The sequence below is a fragment of the Sorex fumeus genome, unplaced genomic scaffold (genome assembly GCF_029834395.1).
Source record: "Sorex fumeus unplaced genomic scaffold, SorFum_2.1 ptg000086l, whole genome shotgun sequence".
Classification (NCBI taxonomy): Eukaryota; Metazoa; Chordata; class Mammalia; order Eulipotyphla; family Soricidae; genus Sorex; species Sorex fumeus.
The window spans coordinates 11,660,462-11,675,971 of NW_026606143.1; the positions used below are offsets into that span (position 1 = coordinate 11,660,462).

At 40.0% G+C, this 15,510-nt stretch overlaps 1 protein-coding gene across 1 annotated transcript in view; it reads right to left on the reverse strand.

Annotated features, from left to right (window-relative positions):
• LOC130039330 (cytochrome b-245 heavy chain) overlaps nt 1-15,510 on the reverse strand; it is a 49,514-nt gene that overhangs the window by 23,213 nt on the left and 10,791 nt on the right. Inside the window, exons 4-6 of the mRNA XM_056131200.1 lie at nt 7,221-7,305; nt 4,713-4,855; nt 1,694-1,884 (exon numbers count right to left, since the gene is read on the reverse strand). Of these exons, the coding sequence (XP_055987175.1) occupies nt 1,694-1,884; nt 4,713-4,855; nt 7,221-7,305 (419 nt within the window). The remainder of the gene's footprint in view (nt 1-1,693; nt 1,885-4,712; nt 4,856-7,220; nt 7,306-15,510) is intronic.

The window sequence follows — 15,510 nt, forward strand, 5'->3', positions numbered from 1 at the left end:
AATGTAAATACTTTAGGAGAGTCAAAGATTCGTTATCTACATTAAGTTTTCAGGGGGGTTATAAAGAGTTATTCAAGTTTCAGAGTCAACAAGTTGATCAAGATTGCATGTAACTGTTTGCCCAATGTTACTTCTTCCTACCCGTCCCCCTTTTCATACTCAGGTCTCTGTCACCTCTAGGTTGATTTGGCTCTGAGCAGTCACTGAGCCATGAGTATCTACTTCCTCCACACTTAACTATCTGGTGACACATACCCACCAGGGAACTTCCCCAAGTCTGTTTTTTGTGTGCAGGTGGTAAAACCAGCTAGTATGAAACAGTAAATAGGTATTAAAGATAACTTTCCCCCTTTTTTTAGTTTTTGGGCCACACCTGGTGGTGCTCAGGGTTTCCTCTTGGCTCTGCACTCAGGAATCACTCCTGGTAGGCTCAGATGACTATACAGGATGCCATGGATCAAACCTGGGTCAACTGCATGCAAGGCAAGCACCCTATCCCCTGTACTATTGCACCATCCCTGAATTATTGCTATAATTTGGTCTTAAAGATATTTTTTTGGCCACATCCAATGGCTTTACTCATTTATTCCTGGGTCTGTGCTCAGCGATCACTCCTGCATGGCTTAGGGACCATATGGGATGCCAGAGATTGAACCCAGGTCAGTTGCATGCAAGGCAATCACTCTACCCACTCTACTATTGTTCAAGTCCTGAATTATTGACATAATCTGGTCTTAACAGAAGGTTTTTGTTTTTTTGGGCCACACACAATGGTGCTGTTTACTGCTGGCTTTGTGCTGCTCAGGGATCACTCCTGGTGAGGCTTGGGGGAACATATGCGGTGCCAGGGATAGAATCCAGGTCAGCCACATAGAAAGCAGGCACCTCACCCACTGTAATATCTCTTCGGCCCCTTAAAGAGAATTATTTCTAATGCAAATGCTCCTAGCCACACACTTAGGCACTGTATCTCTATGAGAATATTTATCGCAGCCTGCCTTAGATCACCTTTTATGTAGCTCCAGCTATGTCATTTACAGTGTGAGGGGCTTGTGCTACATATTTTACCTTCTATTAGACTGACTTTTCATCTAATTTCCCCAGGAGATGGTTATAGTAAGAGAATATCTACACGAGCATTAAAAGAAACACTTTATGTCTGTGCTATAGAAGTTAGTTTATACCTTTATTACAGTAGAATTCTTGAAGATAATAGCCATGTGTTTTTCTTTCTAGCATTCCCCCACAATGCTGGAGATAAGTCCTCATACACAGTGGTAATCAATAAATGATAGGCTTAAATAAAAACTTACAACAAACCTTTTCAACTAATTCCTCTAGTTTGGAGTCTATCTAATACACCAGTGATTAAACCCTGGGATATTTCCCCGCAGATACCCAAGACCCTACCAATAGTCTCAATATGTTTTATATCATTGAAGAGTTACTCAAACTCTGGCATAGTTCTCAAACTTTCTCTAAGTAACTGCACCATGAATAGCAATTTACTGAATGCAATATACTACAGTATTGCTGTGTGGTTTCTATCAAGCTGACCTCTGCTGTTTCCTCTTATTTCCTCAGAATATAGGGTGAACACACACAGACATGGAGGTCACTATGTCTTTCACAGAGCATCATACTTGGAAACTGAGGGGCATATAATACTTGAATTTAGAATTGAAACACTCACTCAGCTCCATGAATGGCGAGACCAATGAAGAAGATCACAAAGAGATGGTGTGTGTACCAAAATACTTCAAAGTAAGACCTCCGTATGGTTTTTGTGGAGGAGGTGATAATTAATATGAGGCATAGTGTGATGACAATTCCAGTGATACCTGCCAACCGAGTCACAGCCACATATAGGCCTCCTTCAGGATTCTGTAAAATACAAATATAAACATACATTTACATATATGCCAAAGACTTGCTTATGCAAATGCAGGACTCCCTATTTATAAAGTGTCAGGTGTAGAGGAGCAAAGGATATTTCCTTGCCCCTTTAAATAATCCTAAACATACTGTTAAATAGATTTGGAATGGGTAGACTTTTATTTGAAAAAAGGCATACATGGTTTAAATGTCATAGAAAATATTCCTTGATACACTGGGAACATCATAAAAAAGTGAATTAACTTGTATGTCCCAAAAGTGTTTATCTGTCTCCATGATTAGAAAAGGACAACAATACTTGGTTTGCAACTGTTCTAGGCATGCCTAACATCTTAGGCCTAGTTATTCAAATCAGACCCTTAAATGAGAACATGAGGCAACTGGAAACTATTCCAGGAGAAACTAGTAAGTGAATGGTTAATGAACAGGAAAGAGTAATCTCAGGTCATCTTTTTATTTGGGTGGGGGACGGGTGGCAGTTGCATCACACCCAGTTGTTGTGATTGGGGGACTCTAAATGAGGTGAGGCTTGAATGAAGGTTGGAGGTGTACAAGGCAAGCAATTGAATTTCAGTACCACGTCTCTAGCTCCTCAAGGTAAGTGCTATGGAGGAGAGTGTCATTCTGATATTTCAGGAGTAATATGAGGGAAGGGATAACTCAGTTTATCCTGACACAAAACAAGGAGGCTGAATTTTCATGGTATTCTCATCAGTTAGAGGCTCAAGGTTGCTCAGAGATGAGTAGTCAACCAGGCAACTTCCAAATCACCAGGTTTGAGGGCAAAGGAAGTCCAGCTGCCCCAGAAAGGGCCTCTGATGAAGAAATGAAGGCACAGACCTTTGAAAGTAAACACACACAAAGTGTGAGGTAACACAGACGTGGGAAAAGTGGTCCACAGAGTACAACAGTGTCAGATCCCCTGCTATGTTCACATCTCCACTCTAAAATATCACTGTGCAACAAGCAGAGTAAATGAAAATGTATCCAAGACATCACAGGGGGAAAAATGCCCTTTAATTTGATGCTGTTTCATTAAGTCCATATGTAGGCAAGGCAAGTATTTCCCTGCCAGCCTGAGATAATAATTTATCCAAAAGTAAGATACTTCTTTTGGGAGGTGGGGCACACTCAGCTGTGCTCAGGGATTATTTCTGGCTTTGCACTTAGGGATCATTCCTGGTAGGCTCGAGGGACCATATGAGGTGCCAGAAATTGAACCTGGGTCAGTCGCATGCAATGAAAGTGTCCTACCCACGGTCCTTTCTCTCTGACCCCATTTCCTTTTTTTTTTTTAGATTTTTATTAGTGAAACACCATGAGGTACAGTTGTAGACTTATAAATTTTGGTGCTTGGGTTACAGTTATACAATGATTGAATACCCATCCCTCCACCAGTGCCCATTCTCCACCACCACTGATCCCAGTATCCCTCCTACACTCCCCCCCCGCCCCCATCTCCCTCATCCCACCCTGCCTCTGTGGCAGGGTATTCCTCCTTGTTCTCTTTCTCCTTTTGGGTGTCTGGTCCCATTTCTTGAAATCTTTTCCAAAAATAAGAAAATGGATTTGGAATTTGGTGTACAATAATGTGACTCGACCATTCTCTCAAGCCAGGGGGCATGTGAAGAGAACTTGGAGCTTCTTTCTGAGTTCAGGAAGTTTCAGTAACCAGTGGGAGAAAAAAGTCTGCTGGTATATACATAGTTGACCCTGAAAAACTGCTGAATTGTTGCTAGTATACTCTGCTGCTAAAAACAAAATGGCAATTAGCAGAGGTCACTCCTCATATGTTGTAGGCAAGAAAAAGGAAAGCATAGCTGACACCAGTCAGTTAACACCTAGACTAGATTCATCCCTACTTCACATTAAAAGGTTTTTGAAACACCAGCATCACATGAAGTGTGATATTTATCATGGATGTACTGTAATGGGGAAGGTAAGTAAAGGCCCTCCCGTTGATCATCGATTTGCTCGAGCGGGCCCAGTAATGTCTCCATTGGAGACTTTGTTGTTACTGTGTCTGGCATATCGAATACATCACGGGGAGCTTGCCAGGCTCTGCGGTGCGGGCGAGATACTCTCGGTAGCTTGCCGGACTCTACGAGAGGGGCGGAGGAATCGAACTCTGGTCGGCCATGTTGGCTGCGTGCAAGGCAAACGCCCTACCGTTGTGCTATCGCAAACAAGCCCAATCTGAAATTATGTCACATAAGGTAAAATGATGAGGTATATTTCTTCCCAGTATTCCTGATTTTGCCATGTTCTATTCTTCCTGCCTCTTAGAAAATAGTATCTAAGATACCCAATCTTAGAATCACTCTCCATTATTGGCGAAATCAGATTCAGAGCAAATCATTGCTTCAAAATAATCTAACATGAGCCCACGTTCTGCAACAAAACTCTCTTTACACTTTCCCAAGATGCCTCAGACTTCCTTCTGGTCTGACGTTTCTTTTTCTGCAGTAAGGAATAATCTTAACCTTGTAGTCTAGGCATGTGTTCCTGGTTTTCGCTGACTGGTGAGCATTGCCATGCATGGGTCAATCTAAGTAGCCCCAGGTTTCCTGAAAACACTTAGTCTCAGGAGAGCTTAAGAAATTGGAAAAACACCTAATGACATTCCACACATGAATTGAGGAGTGTAAGAGGCATTTTCCCTGTACCTACATTCTTAGAACATACAGAATTGTACCTCTGATGATTAGTCAACTTTTGTCAATGTTCTAGTCAATTAGTATCTTTCTCTCACTAGCCAATTAGTGTTTTCTCTCACTAGTCTTTGGTTTTAAGGATCAAGAGCGAAAAAGGCTTACCTTGATTCTTGCTCGAGCAAAATTGAGGTAAGTTTCATTATGGTCTCCAAGGTCAGAGAGTGCTATCGAATATGGATCAGAATTGTTGACTCGAGCATTCACACACCACTCCACATTAAACAGATGTGCAATGGTGTGAATTGCTAAAGAGAGTAGAGAAACAAAAAGTGTGTATGTGATTTTGCTGTAAGTTAGGTTGTAGGCTACAGTCCCTGACTGTATGATAGAGCTACAGGAAATCATAGGGATGGATCACAGCATATAGTGAAACCTGAGTTTCCATTATCAGAGAGGCAAGGCAATTCATTCTTAGGGTAAGTTACTCTGTAGTTGTGTGATCATGAGGAAATCATTCAACCTCGTCAAAATTTTTTTAAAACTTAGTCACTGTGAAATAACAAAGCTATTCATGATTGGGTTTCAGCCATACAACATTTCAATACCTATCCCTTCACTAGTGTCCACTTCCTTTCACCAATGCCCCCCAACTCCATCTGACTCCCCCACTCACCAGTCTGCTTCTACAAGAGGTGCTTATATTATATAACAGATCATGTATGTTATATATACGATCTATTATGTATATTATATATGTAGATAAAATATATGTGTAAACAAGTATACAGGTACTTTATACATGTATAAACACACATGTATATATATGTGTGTGTATTTTGCTCTGTGATTTACAGTGCTATTGCTGATAGAATTTCATACATAACACTTCACCATTTTTCAACACCACCTCTTTCTTCCAGTTGAATGCTATCCTCACCATAGACCATATGTTTTTGCAGCACTATCCACAATAGCCAAAATCTGGAAGCAACACAAGTGTCTAAGAATGGACGAAAGGATAAGAAACTATGGTAAATATACACAATGGAATGTTACTCGGCCATAAGAAAAGATAATGTCATGAAATTTGCTGCTACTTTGAGGGACCTGGAGAGTATCATGTTCAGTGAAGTTAGTTAGAGGAAGGGAGACCAACACGGAATGATCTTTCTCATATGCAGGATTTAAAGAAACAATGGTGGAATAATGAATAGCCAAAGACAATGGAAGCAAAGAACATGAGAACTGGTATTCAGTAGGAAGCATGCCACTTGAAGAGGCTGGGGGATAGGACAGGGAGGGAGGATCATCCATCTTTTTTGGTCTTCTCCTTGTAAAATAAAGGTAGGGAATTATGTAATTCTAAATACTCAATCAGTTTCTAAGGTTCTAAGAAATAACTTTGGCCTCAAGATATTAGAAATGGCCTTTTACTCTCTTTCTCTCTCACTACTATATTTATGCTCAAATAAGAAGAATCTTCTGAAATGTCTACCTTTGGCTGACCCATTCAACTGACCCTAATATTACTCCAGAGAGTAATCACAAAATTTTCTTGAACTGCAGCAGTCTAATGATTATGAGTATGAATATGAGGGTCTGTGTTTTTTTTTTGCTTATGCATAAGTTCTATCAGTTGCCAAGCACGTTCATAAATATTTTATAATTTCTTGGTCCTCATATTGATCCAATGATGCAGGTACTATTATCCTCTCATCTATAAGTGAGAAAACTGGGGAATGAAATATATATATATATATATATATATAGCTTTTTGAGTCTCACCCAGCGATGCACAGGGGTTACTCAGAAATTACTCCTGGCGGTGCTCGGTGGACCATATTGGATGCTGGGAATCGAACCCCGATCGACCACATGCAAGGCGAATGCCCTACCCACTGTGCTATCGCTTCAGCCCCGAATGGATTATTTTAACACCTTTTGTAAGGTCACCAAACTAAAGGGTAGCAAAATTAGAATCAAATCCAAAGGCACAAAGACTTGTACTTTTAACCATTAAGAGTACATTAAGTGTTGCTTTCTAATGAGATATTACCATGCATATCAATTTTGAACCATTTCATTTGCTCAGAAAGCCTGCCTGATCTATGAGCAGGAAATGAACCCAGTGGAACAACAGCAATCAAAGTGATTTTGTTCAGGTTGTGGAGCAGCCCCTTAAACTCAGAGTAAAGTTCTCTTGTTTTTGCTATGCCTGTGTGCATTCCTATTGCCTGACACATAAAATTTTTAAAGTCAATTAGTGGAGATTTCATAAGAGTACTAGATAAATCAATGGATACACCAATACTACCATCTAAATATGGCAAAAGCCCTATCTAAATGTTCAGTAGAATATTGAAATGAATAAATACAAGTGAACTAACAAATTTTTACATTAAAAAGGGTGGAGATGATGAAAACATTGGAATTTTATCAGAAGAGTCTAAAGCGAAAATGTTCTGATTGAAAGAATAAATCCTAATATTAGGATGGCAGAAAGAATGGTGAAGATTTTTGGAACAAACTCATTATAAAACACAACATATCCAATGATCACCTACTCTCCCTATCAAAGGCTGGTCTCTTACCCAAGAACATATTTAAACATAGAGGTGACTCTCTGGTTCTAAATTTTCTTTGCAAGCTCAAACATGTTCATAAGCTTACCAGTATGAAGTGCAATCATCCATGCTACCATTTTGTGAAAGGTGAGGTTCCTGTCCAGTTGTCTTCGAATTCTTGTTGAACAACACTTTAGAATAAGTGGAAAGAATAAAAGAGCAAGTTAACAAGTTATTAACAAGTTTTTAACAGATTATTAATAAGTTTTACTCTGTCAGGCATTAGATACACACCATCTCCCATAATTCTCATAACCACCCTATAACTATTATTCTACATATTTAATAGATGTGAACACTGAGACTCAGTTACAACTATTGTTCCAAGATAATTGTAATTTGCTTCCCAAAGAAATGGTAAGTGGTACAGCTGGCCTAACTTCCAAGTGTTTTGTTTTCATACCATAGGCATAAAGTCTCTCCTAGAATCCACTGCTTAGTTGCATAAAATATAAATTCATACAGAAAAATATCTAGCTATGTACTTTCTTGACCTGGTTTGTTTATTCAATAAAGATGGGATATAGAGGGGCTGAAGCGATAGCACAGGGGGTAGGGTGTTTTCCTTGCATGAGGCCAACCGGGTTTGATGGGTTTGATTCCCAGCATCCCATATGGTCCCCTGAGCTCCACCAGGAGCAATTCCTGAGTACAGAGCCAGGAATAACCCCTGTGCATCGCCGGGTGTGATCTAAAAAGCAAAAAAAAAAAGGGATATATAAATTAATGAAGATTAACCCTGACTCAAAGACCTAGTTTAATGGGAATATGTAGACAAGTAAATAGTTTTAGAACAATACTCTTTAAGGTGATATACACTATCAGAGGAGGAAAAAAATGGTTCACCTGTATACATTTAGGAAACAACATCTCAAGGTGAAATAACTAAATAATAATAGAAAATAATACTAGCTAAAAATCACAGACAGCATAAGCATATGCTTTAAGTGTTTTATATGCATGAACTCATTTTATTCTTACATTAATCCTATCGGGGAGATACCAATATGCTCACTACATATCAGATGAGAAAAAAGGCAAGAGGCATTACCTTGGCTTTGAAAACATAGCTAATAAGGGACAGAGCTGGGATTTGTCTGATGTCATCTGATGTCAGCGCTACCAATATTCTGATATGTTATATCATTTGTGGTTAACTTGAATTAAAATAATATTTTGGTCAATATTTTAATGTAATTTCCCTACTGATATATGTTAGAAGATATGTTTGAATCTGAATTCGGGTCTATGTTCAAAGTAGGAAAACCAACAAAAAATATGATTCACTGGGAACAAATATTTGCCCATTATTCACCTGCAAAGGGTTAATGTCCAAGATATATAAGGTACTAGTAGAACTTACTAGTAAAAACTTCCAACCCCATCAAAAATGGGGAGAAGAGATGAAGAGATACTTCCTCAAAGAAGATATACAAACGGCCAAAAGGTACATGAGAAATATGCTCTGAATCACTGATCATAAGGGAGATGCAAATCAAACAACAATGAGATATTACCTCATACTAGAGAGATTGGCACACATGGGAAAAATACAGTAACGGCATGGATGCAGGGATAAAGGGATCCTCATTTACTGCTGATGGGAATATTGACTGGTCCAACCTTTTTGGAAAACAATATGGAAACTCCTCAAATAACTAGGAATTGATCTCCTGTAGCACTGAAGCACTGTAGTACTGTCCTCCCATCGTTCACTGATTTGCTTGAGCAGGCACCAGTAATGTCTCCATTGTGAGACTTGTTACTGTTTTTGGCGTATCGAATATGCCACAGGGAGCTTGCAAGGATCTTCTGTATGACCCCAAAATCCCACTCTTTGGAATTTATCTGAAGGACCCAAAAACATGAACCAGAAAAGATGTTTGCACTCTTATGTTCATTGCAGCATTATTTACAATAGCCCAAATCTGGAAACAACCCAAGTGTCCAAGATCAGATGACTGGATAAAGAAGTTATATTACATATATACAGTGAAATATTACTTGGATATAAGAAAAGATGCAGTTGTGTAATTTGCTGCTACGTGGATGGATCTGGGGAGTGTCATGATGAGTGAAGTGTCAGAGGGAGAGAGACAGACACAGAACGATCACTCCCATTTGCAGTACATAAAGAAACATAGTAGGAGAATAACAAACACCCAAAGAATATGAGAACTGGCCTTCAGTAGGAAGCTTGACACTGGAGGTGTAGAAATGGGGATAGGGCGGGAAAGACAGAATTAAAGTGATATATATGATACCCTATCAGTAACAGTATTATAAACCACAGCGCCTAAAAGGAAAGAGAAAAAAAAACGAGATGTCTGACACAGAGGCAGGCAGCGGGGTTGAAGGAAATCTGGGGATGTTGGTGGAAGGAAATGGACACTGGCAAAGAGATTGGTGTTGGAACTCTGTATACCTGAAGCTCGATCATGAATAACTTTGTAATTCATGATGACTTCAGTTTTTAGAAAATGGACTAAAGATTGAATCAGAGTTTCACCCTTCTGAAAACTGCTCAAATATTCAATCTGGCTACTTTCTCTTCTCCCCATTTTTTTGATGGTGTTGGGAGTTTTTTCTTGTAAGTTCTACTAGTACCTTATATATCTTGGACACCTTTGTCAGGTGAGTGGTGGGCAGGTGAATATTTGTTCCCAGTGAACCATATTTTTTGTTGGTTTTTCTACTTTGGACATAGACCTGAATTCAGATTCAAACATATCTTCTAACATATATCAGTAGGGAAATTACATAAAAATATTGACTAAAATATTATTTTAATTCAGGTTAACCACAAAAGATATAACGTATCAGAATATTGGTGGTGCTGACATCAGATGACATCAGACATGATGTACCATCATAGAGATTCGTGAAACTTTAAGAAGGGTAAATTGTCACAAGAAAAATCTCTTGGGGACCGGAGAGATAGTACAGCAGGCAAGGCACTTGTCTTACATATGGCCTACCTGGTTTTGATCCCCTGCTTCCCATATAGTCCCCAAGCAACGTCAGGAGTGATTCCTGAGTGCAGAGCGAGGAATAACTTCCGAGCACTGCTAAGTGTGCCCCCTCCCAAACAAAAACAAAACAAAATGAAGAAAGAAATAGGTCTTAACTTCGGGATTAGGAAATTAATCAGTCACGATATTCAGTCACGAATTCCCATCCATTGCTGGCTGATGATTGTTCTTAGGGCATCAACTCCTTAACAATTTCAAATTGACCCAGAAGATAGAAAGAAAACTCTCAGGTCTTTGTGCTCAGCATGTCTGGGGATTGCTGGGGCTTGACGGAGGCTTGCTGAAGGCAGCTGCTGCTCCATGTATTGAATCTGTCAGAGTTGTGGTAACAAGCCTGGAATGCCAACAGTATCATTTACAATCAAGTGTCTGCCAGACAACCTAAGCAGTGACTTAGAGTCTCAAAATGAGGGCTTTTGGGGCTGGAGTGATAGTACAGTGGGTAGGACATTTGCCTTGCATGCGTCCAACCTGGGTTCAATTCCCAGCATCCCATACGGTCCCCTGAGCACTGCCAGGAGTAATTCCTGAGTACAGAGCCAGGAGTAACCCTGTGTATTGCCGGTTGTGACCCAAGAAGCAAAAATTTTAAAAAATGAGGGCTTTCTGTTTGAAATAGAAGATTATACATTTCTGTTAGTGAGAAACTCACTCTCCTCGTTATGTCATACAGACTCACTGTCTTTGGTGTTTTATTTCAAGAGCTGTGCATGACTTTACAGCCTGGAGTTCTTTCCCCATTTTAAAGAAACATATTTCTCTTCATATATCATGGCTACGTTTCTCCACAGCTTCTAAGAGTCCCTTAGGCAGGCAGAATTCTAAAATGATCCCTATGACCTTATAACAATTACTTCCCTATGCGTGTGGGTGGGGCGCAACTGTGTGTATGATGGGATGTCATGCCCATGTTTTTGTTACACAATAAACCACAAAGGGGACTTTTCAGAGGCAAAGTAGAAAATGTCCCTAACAAAGAGATTATCTGGTGGGACCAACAAAATCACATGAGTTCTTTTAAATCTGGCTCTGGAAGTGAAGGATGGAGAAATCAGAATCAGAGACTTGAAGGATCAGAAGGATTTGATGTACTGTTGCTGGCCTAAAGATGGCAAGGATTACAGAGACAGCTAGGATTTGAGAACTGCTTCTGGGTGATCATAGACAAGGACATCAATATCTCAGACCTGAAGGTGCAAAGGAAAAAAGGTTAACTAAAGGAAATGAGCTTGGAATATAGTGTTTGCCCAAATTTCCTATCAGAGAATTTCACCTAGCTGATTCCATGACTTGAGTATTGTAGTTTTTTGAGTAGAGAATTTACTCTGGGTATTGGATGAGAATTCTGGCCACCAGAACTGTGAGCTAATAAGTGGGGGTCATTTCAAATCCTCACTTAGGATTCGTGTGAATTTGTTACAAGCAATAGATTGATAAAGTCCTTATTGGAGTGTAGAGTGTACAGTTGTGATGGAATGTTACTGGAATCCTAAGAATTGAGAGACTAGAGTTTAGTAAGGTCAGAAAACAGTATCGAGGGGCCGGAGCAATAGTACAGAGGGTAGGATGCTTGCCTTGCATGCAGCTGACCTGGGTTTGATCCCCGGCACCCCATATGGTCCCCCAAGCACTGCCGGGAGTAATTCCTGAGTGCAAAGCCAGGAGTAATCCCTGAGCATCACGGGGTGTGACCCAGAAATTAAAAAAAAAGAAAACAGTATGGAATTATATTTCCAGAAGCAAGGTTTTTTCTTTTTTGTTTATTTGTTTGGGGGCCACACTCAGCAGTACTCAGGGATTACTCCTGGCTGTGCATTCTGGAATTACTCCTGGAAGACTCAGGGGGACTTGATGAGGTGCTAGAGATGAAATCTAAATTGGCTGTGTGCCATCAAATATACCTGTGTTAAATCTTAGGCTTGCCACCTTGCCGTGTGACATCATACAATATTCTCATTTTCCAGTTTCATTACACATCTATTGATCATAGATGTTATGTCACAGGTTTGTTCAGAGATTCACAGAGAAGTGATTAAAAATTTTTATCTTTTGGGGATCATTATACGACTTTTCAGATAGTGCAGACAACAGCTAGATGGTTAGCTTCCATATGTAGAGCAATATGTCATATTCGTTAAAAATCTTTAATAATTATATTTTGCTTAAAAAGAATAAAATAAATACCAGAACATTGGAGAGATGTGCTAAAGAAGTACAAGGCCCCTTCAGTATTGCTTTGCTATATCTTAATAAGTTGGTTTTGTGAAAGTGAATTAAGATAAAATATATTTTATTAAAGGGAAAACAGAGGGACAGAGATGTTGCCATGTACATTTGACCTTGGGTTGATCATGGGTACCATATGTAGTTCCCTGAGCACTGCCTAGTGATCCCTGAGTACAGAGTCAGGAGAAAGAAAGGAAGAAAGAAAGAAAGAAAGAAAGAAAGAAAGAAAGAAAGAGAGAAAGAGAGAAAGAAGGAGGGAGAGAAAGAGGGAAGAAGGAAGGAAGGAAGGAAGGAAGGAAGGAAGGGAGGGAGGGAGGGAGGGAGGAAAGAAGCTACTACTTACTACTATTCACTAACGGGTATCTGAAATGACTGTCTTACCAAGATGCCAATCCCTAACTTTTCCCATGTCACCTTTATGGTGTAGTTAAGAATGGGAAAATTACCCCCAAAGAATTCACAGTCACACTTATATTGTACATTAAGATATGATATCCTCATCATTTCCTGAAAAGTAGGCAAGAAGACTTGGTGTAGGGGGTGAGGAAGTAGGACTTTGTTGCCTGTGACTACCCAGGACTTTTCACTCCTCCCCCTTACATAGATATCACTTTATGTTTTTGAGTCACTTCTGCATGATTATTGTCATACAAGCTGCCACCACACCCCATAAGTTCCTCACTGAACTCTCTCTTTGTTTTTGCATTGATTTCTAAAGAGAACTTTTTTTGTTAGCCAATCTCAGTAAACTAAGAGTTTTGTGCTTTCTTCAAACTTGGAGAAGAAATATTCAAGAAATTGAGAAATAAAAGTAAGAAGAAACATATTTAATGGGTATAATATGAATTTAAAACTGAAAGGATTTATTTTATTTACATCTGGGCTCACTGTATGAACCATGACAATAAATTAGTTCTTTGAATTCAGTTTGATAGAAATTGTAAAAGACAGCCTTGACTACAAACAAAAGAAGTTAATGATAATACCTGGTGTAATGGTGGCAGTAGAATTTGCAATAACTATGAATGACATCACTTTAGTTGTACCGCACTAATTACTGTTCTTTTTTCTCTTTGGGGGCACATTTGGCTATCCTTGGGGCTTATTCCTGGCTCTCTGCAAAAGGATCACTCTGGGAGGTGTTCAGGGGACTCTATGAGGTGCCAGAGATCTAACTCAGGTCAGCTGCTTTCAAGGCAAGTGTATGTCTTAACCCCTGTATTTCTCTTTAGCCTTTGTTTATAATTTTTGTGGGTTTTTGTTTGCGGACCATACCCAGCATTGCTCAAGGGTTACTCCTGGCTCTGCACTCAGGAATTACTCCTGATGGTGCTTGGGGGACATATGGAATGCTGGGGATTGAACCCAGTTGGCCACCTCTATGGCAAATGTCCTACCACTGCATTATCTCACCAGAACATTGTTTATAATTTTAATTGAAATGCTTATTCTCTATCTCCTCTATGAAACTCTAAGCTTATTGAGCTCATAGTGGCCATCTGTGTCTTATCTCACTCTTTACTCTTCACTCTACAAGTAGTTACTCACTGTTAACTCACAAGTTGATAAGTTTAATATAATTTTAGAATTTTGATTATCCACCTTATATTTGCATTATGTCACTTTATTTTTATTTTAGTTTTGTTTGATTGTTGTTGCTTCTGCTTTTTATGGGTCTCACCCAGTGGTACTCAGGGCTTACTCCTGGCTTTGTGCTCAGAACTCATTCCTGGCAGGCTTAGGGGAACATAGGTGATGCTGGGGATTGCAAAGCAAGCACCCTGCCTGCAGTACTATTGATCTGGCCCTTTAGGTTTTTTTGTTGTTGTTGATGTTCTTTTTTTGGGTGACACCCGGCAATGCACAGGGGTTACCCCTGGCTTTGCACTCAGGAATTATTCCTGGCGGTTCTCAGGGGACCATATGGGAGGCTGGAATTGAACCTGGGTCGGCCGTGTGCAAGGCAAACGCCCTACCCTGTACTATCTATCGCTCCAGTCCAAGAGCAGATTTTTTTCTTTTTGTGTCACACTCAGTGATGCTCAGGGGTTGTCCTGGCTCTGCACTCAGGAATTACTCCTGGAAATGCTTGGGGGATCTTATGGGATTCTGGGGATCGAATCCGGGTCAGCTGTGTGCAAGGCAAATGCCCTACCTGCTATACTATCTCTCCAGTCCAATCTGGCCCTTTAGCTATTTTTTTTTCTTTTTGGGTCACACCTGGTGATGCACAGGGGTTACTACTGTCTCTGCACTCAGGAATTACTCCTGGCGATGCTCAGGGGACCATATGAGATGCTGGGAATCGAACCCGGGTCGGCCGCATGCAAGGCAAATGCCCTACCCGCTGTGCTATCATTCCAGCCCCCCTTTAACTTTTTAAGAAAAAAATAAACAAACAAAAACCACACCATGAAATAGGAAGTCTTAGGAATTTGCCCTAGACCACATAGTTAGAGATAGCACTTGCACTTGTCCTCCCGTTGTTCATCGATTTGCTAAAGCAGGCACCAGTAACTTCTCCATTGTGAGACTTGTTATTAGTGCTTTTGGCATATCGAATACAACACGGGGAACTTGCCAGGCTCTGCTGTGCGGGCAGGATACTCTCGGTAACTTGCAGGGCTCTCCAAGAGGGATGGAGGAATCGAACTTGGGCTGGCCACATGCAAGGCAAATGCCCTACCTGCTGTGCTATTGCTCCAGCCCATCATTGCAGTAAAATAAACAAAAATGTTTTCAGATATCTATAAGCAGTTTGGCCTTAAATGAGAACCATTAATCCAAACCGATCTATTACTCTATATTATAGATTAGCCTGCTTATATGAAAACGGGAATCTACGATTTATGGCAGAAACCTATCAGGTGGTCCCAATGATCTCTAACTTTCTAGAATTCTTATTATATAGTATCTTCCTATGCTCTAAAAGTGTTGATTCATATGACCAACCAGGTAGGGTCATAAAGACAGAATGGCACTCAGATATCTCTTGCTCTTGGGTCCTGGTTTTGATGGAAGCCAGCTATGTGTCATGAAGATATTCTAATACTAAAAGTCTCATGTCAAAAGCTATTT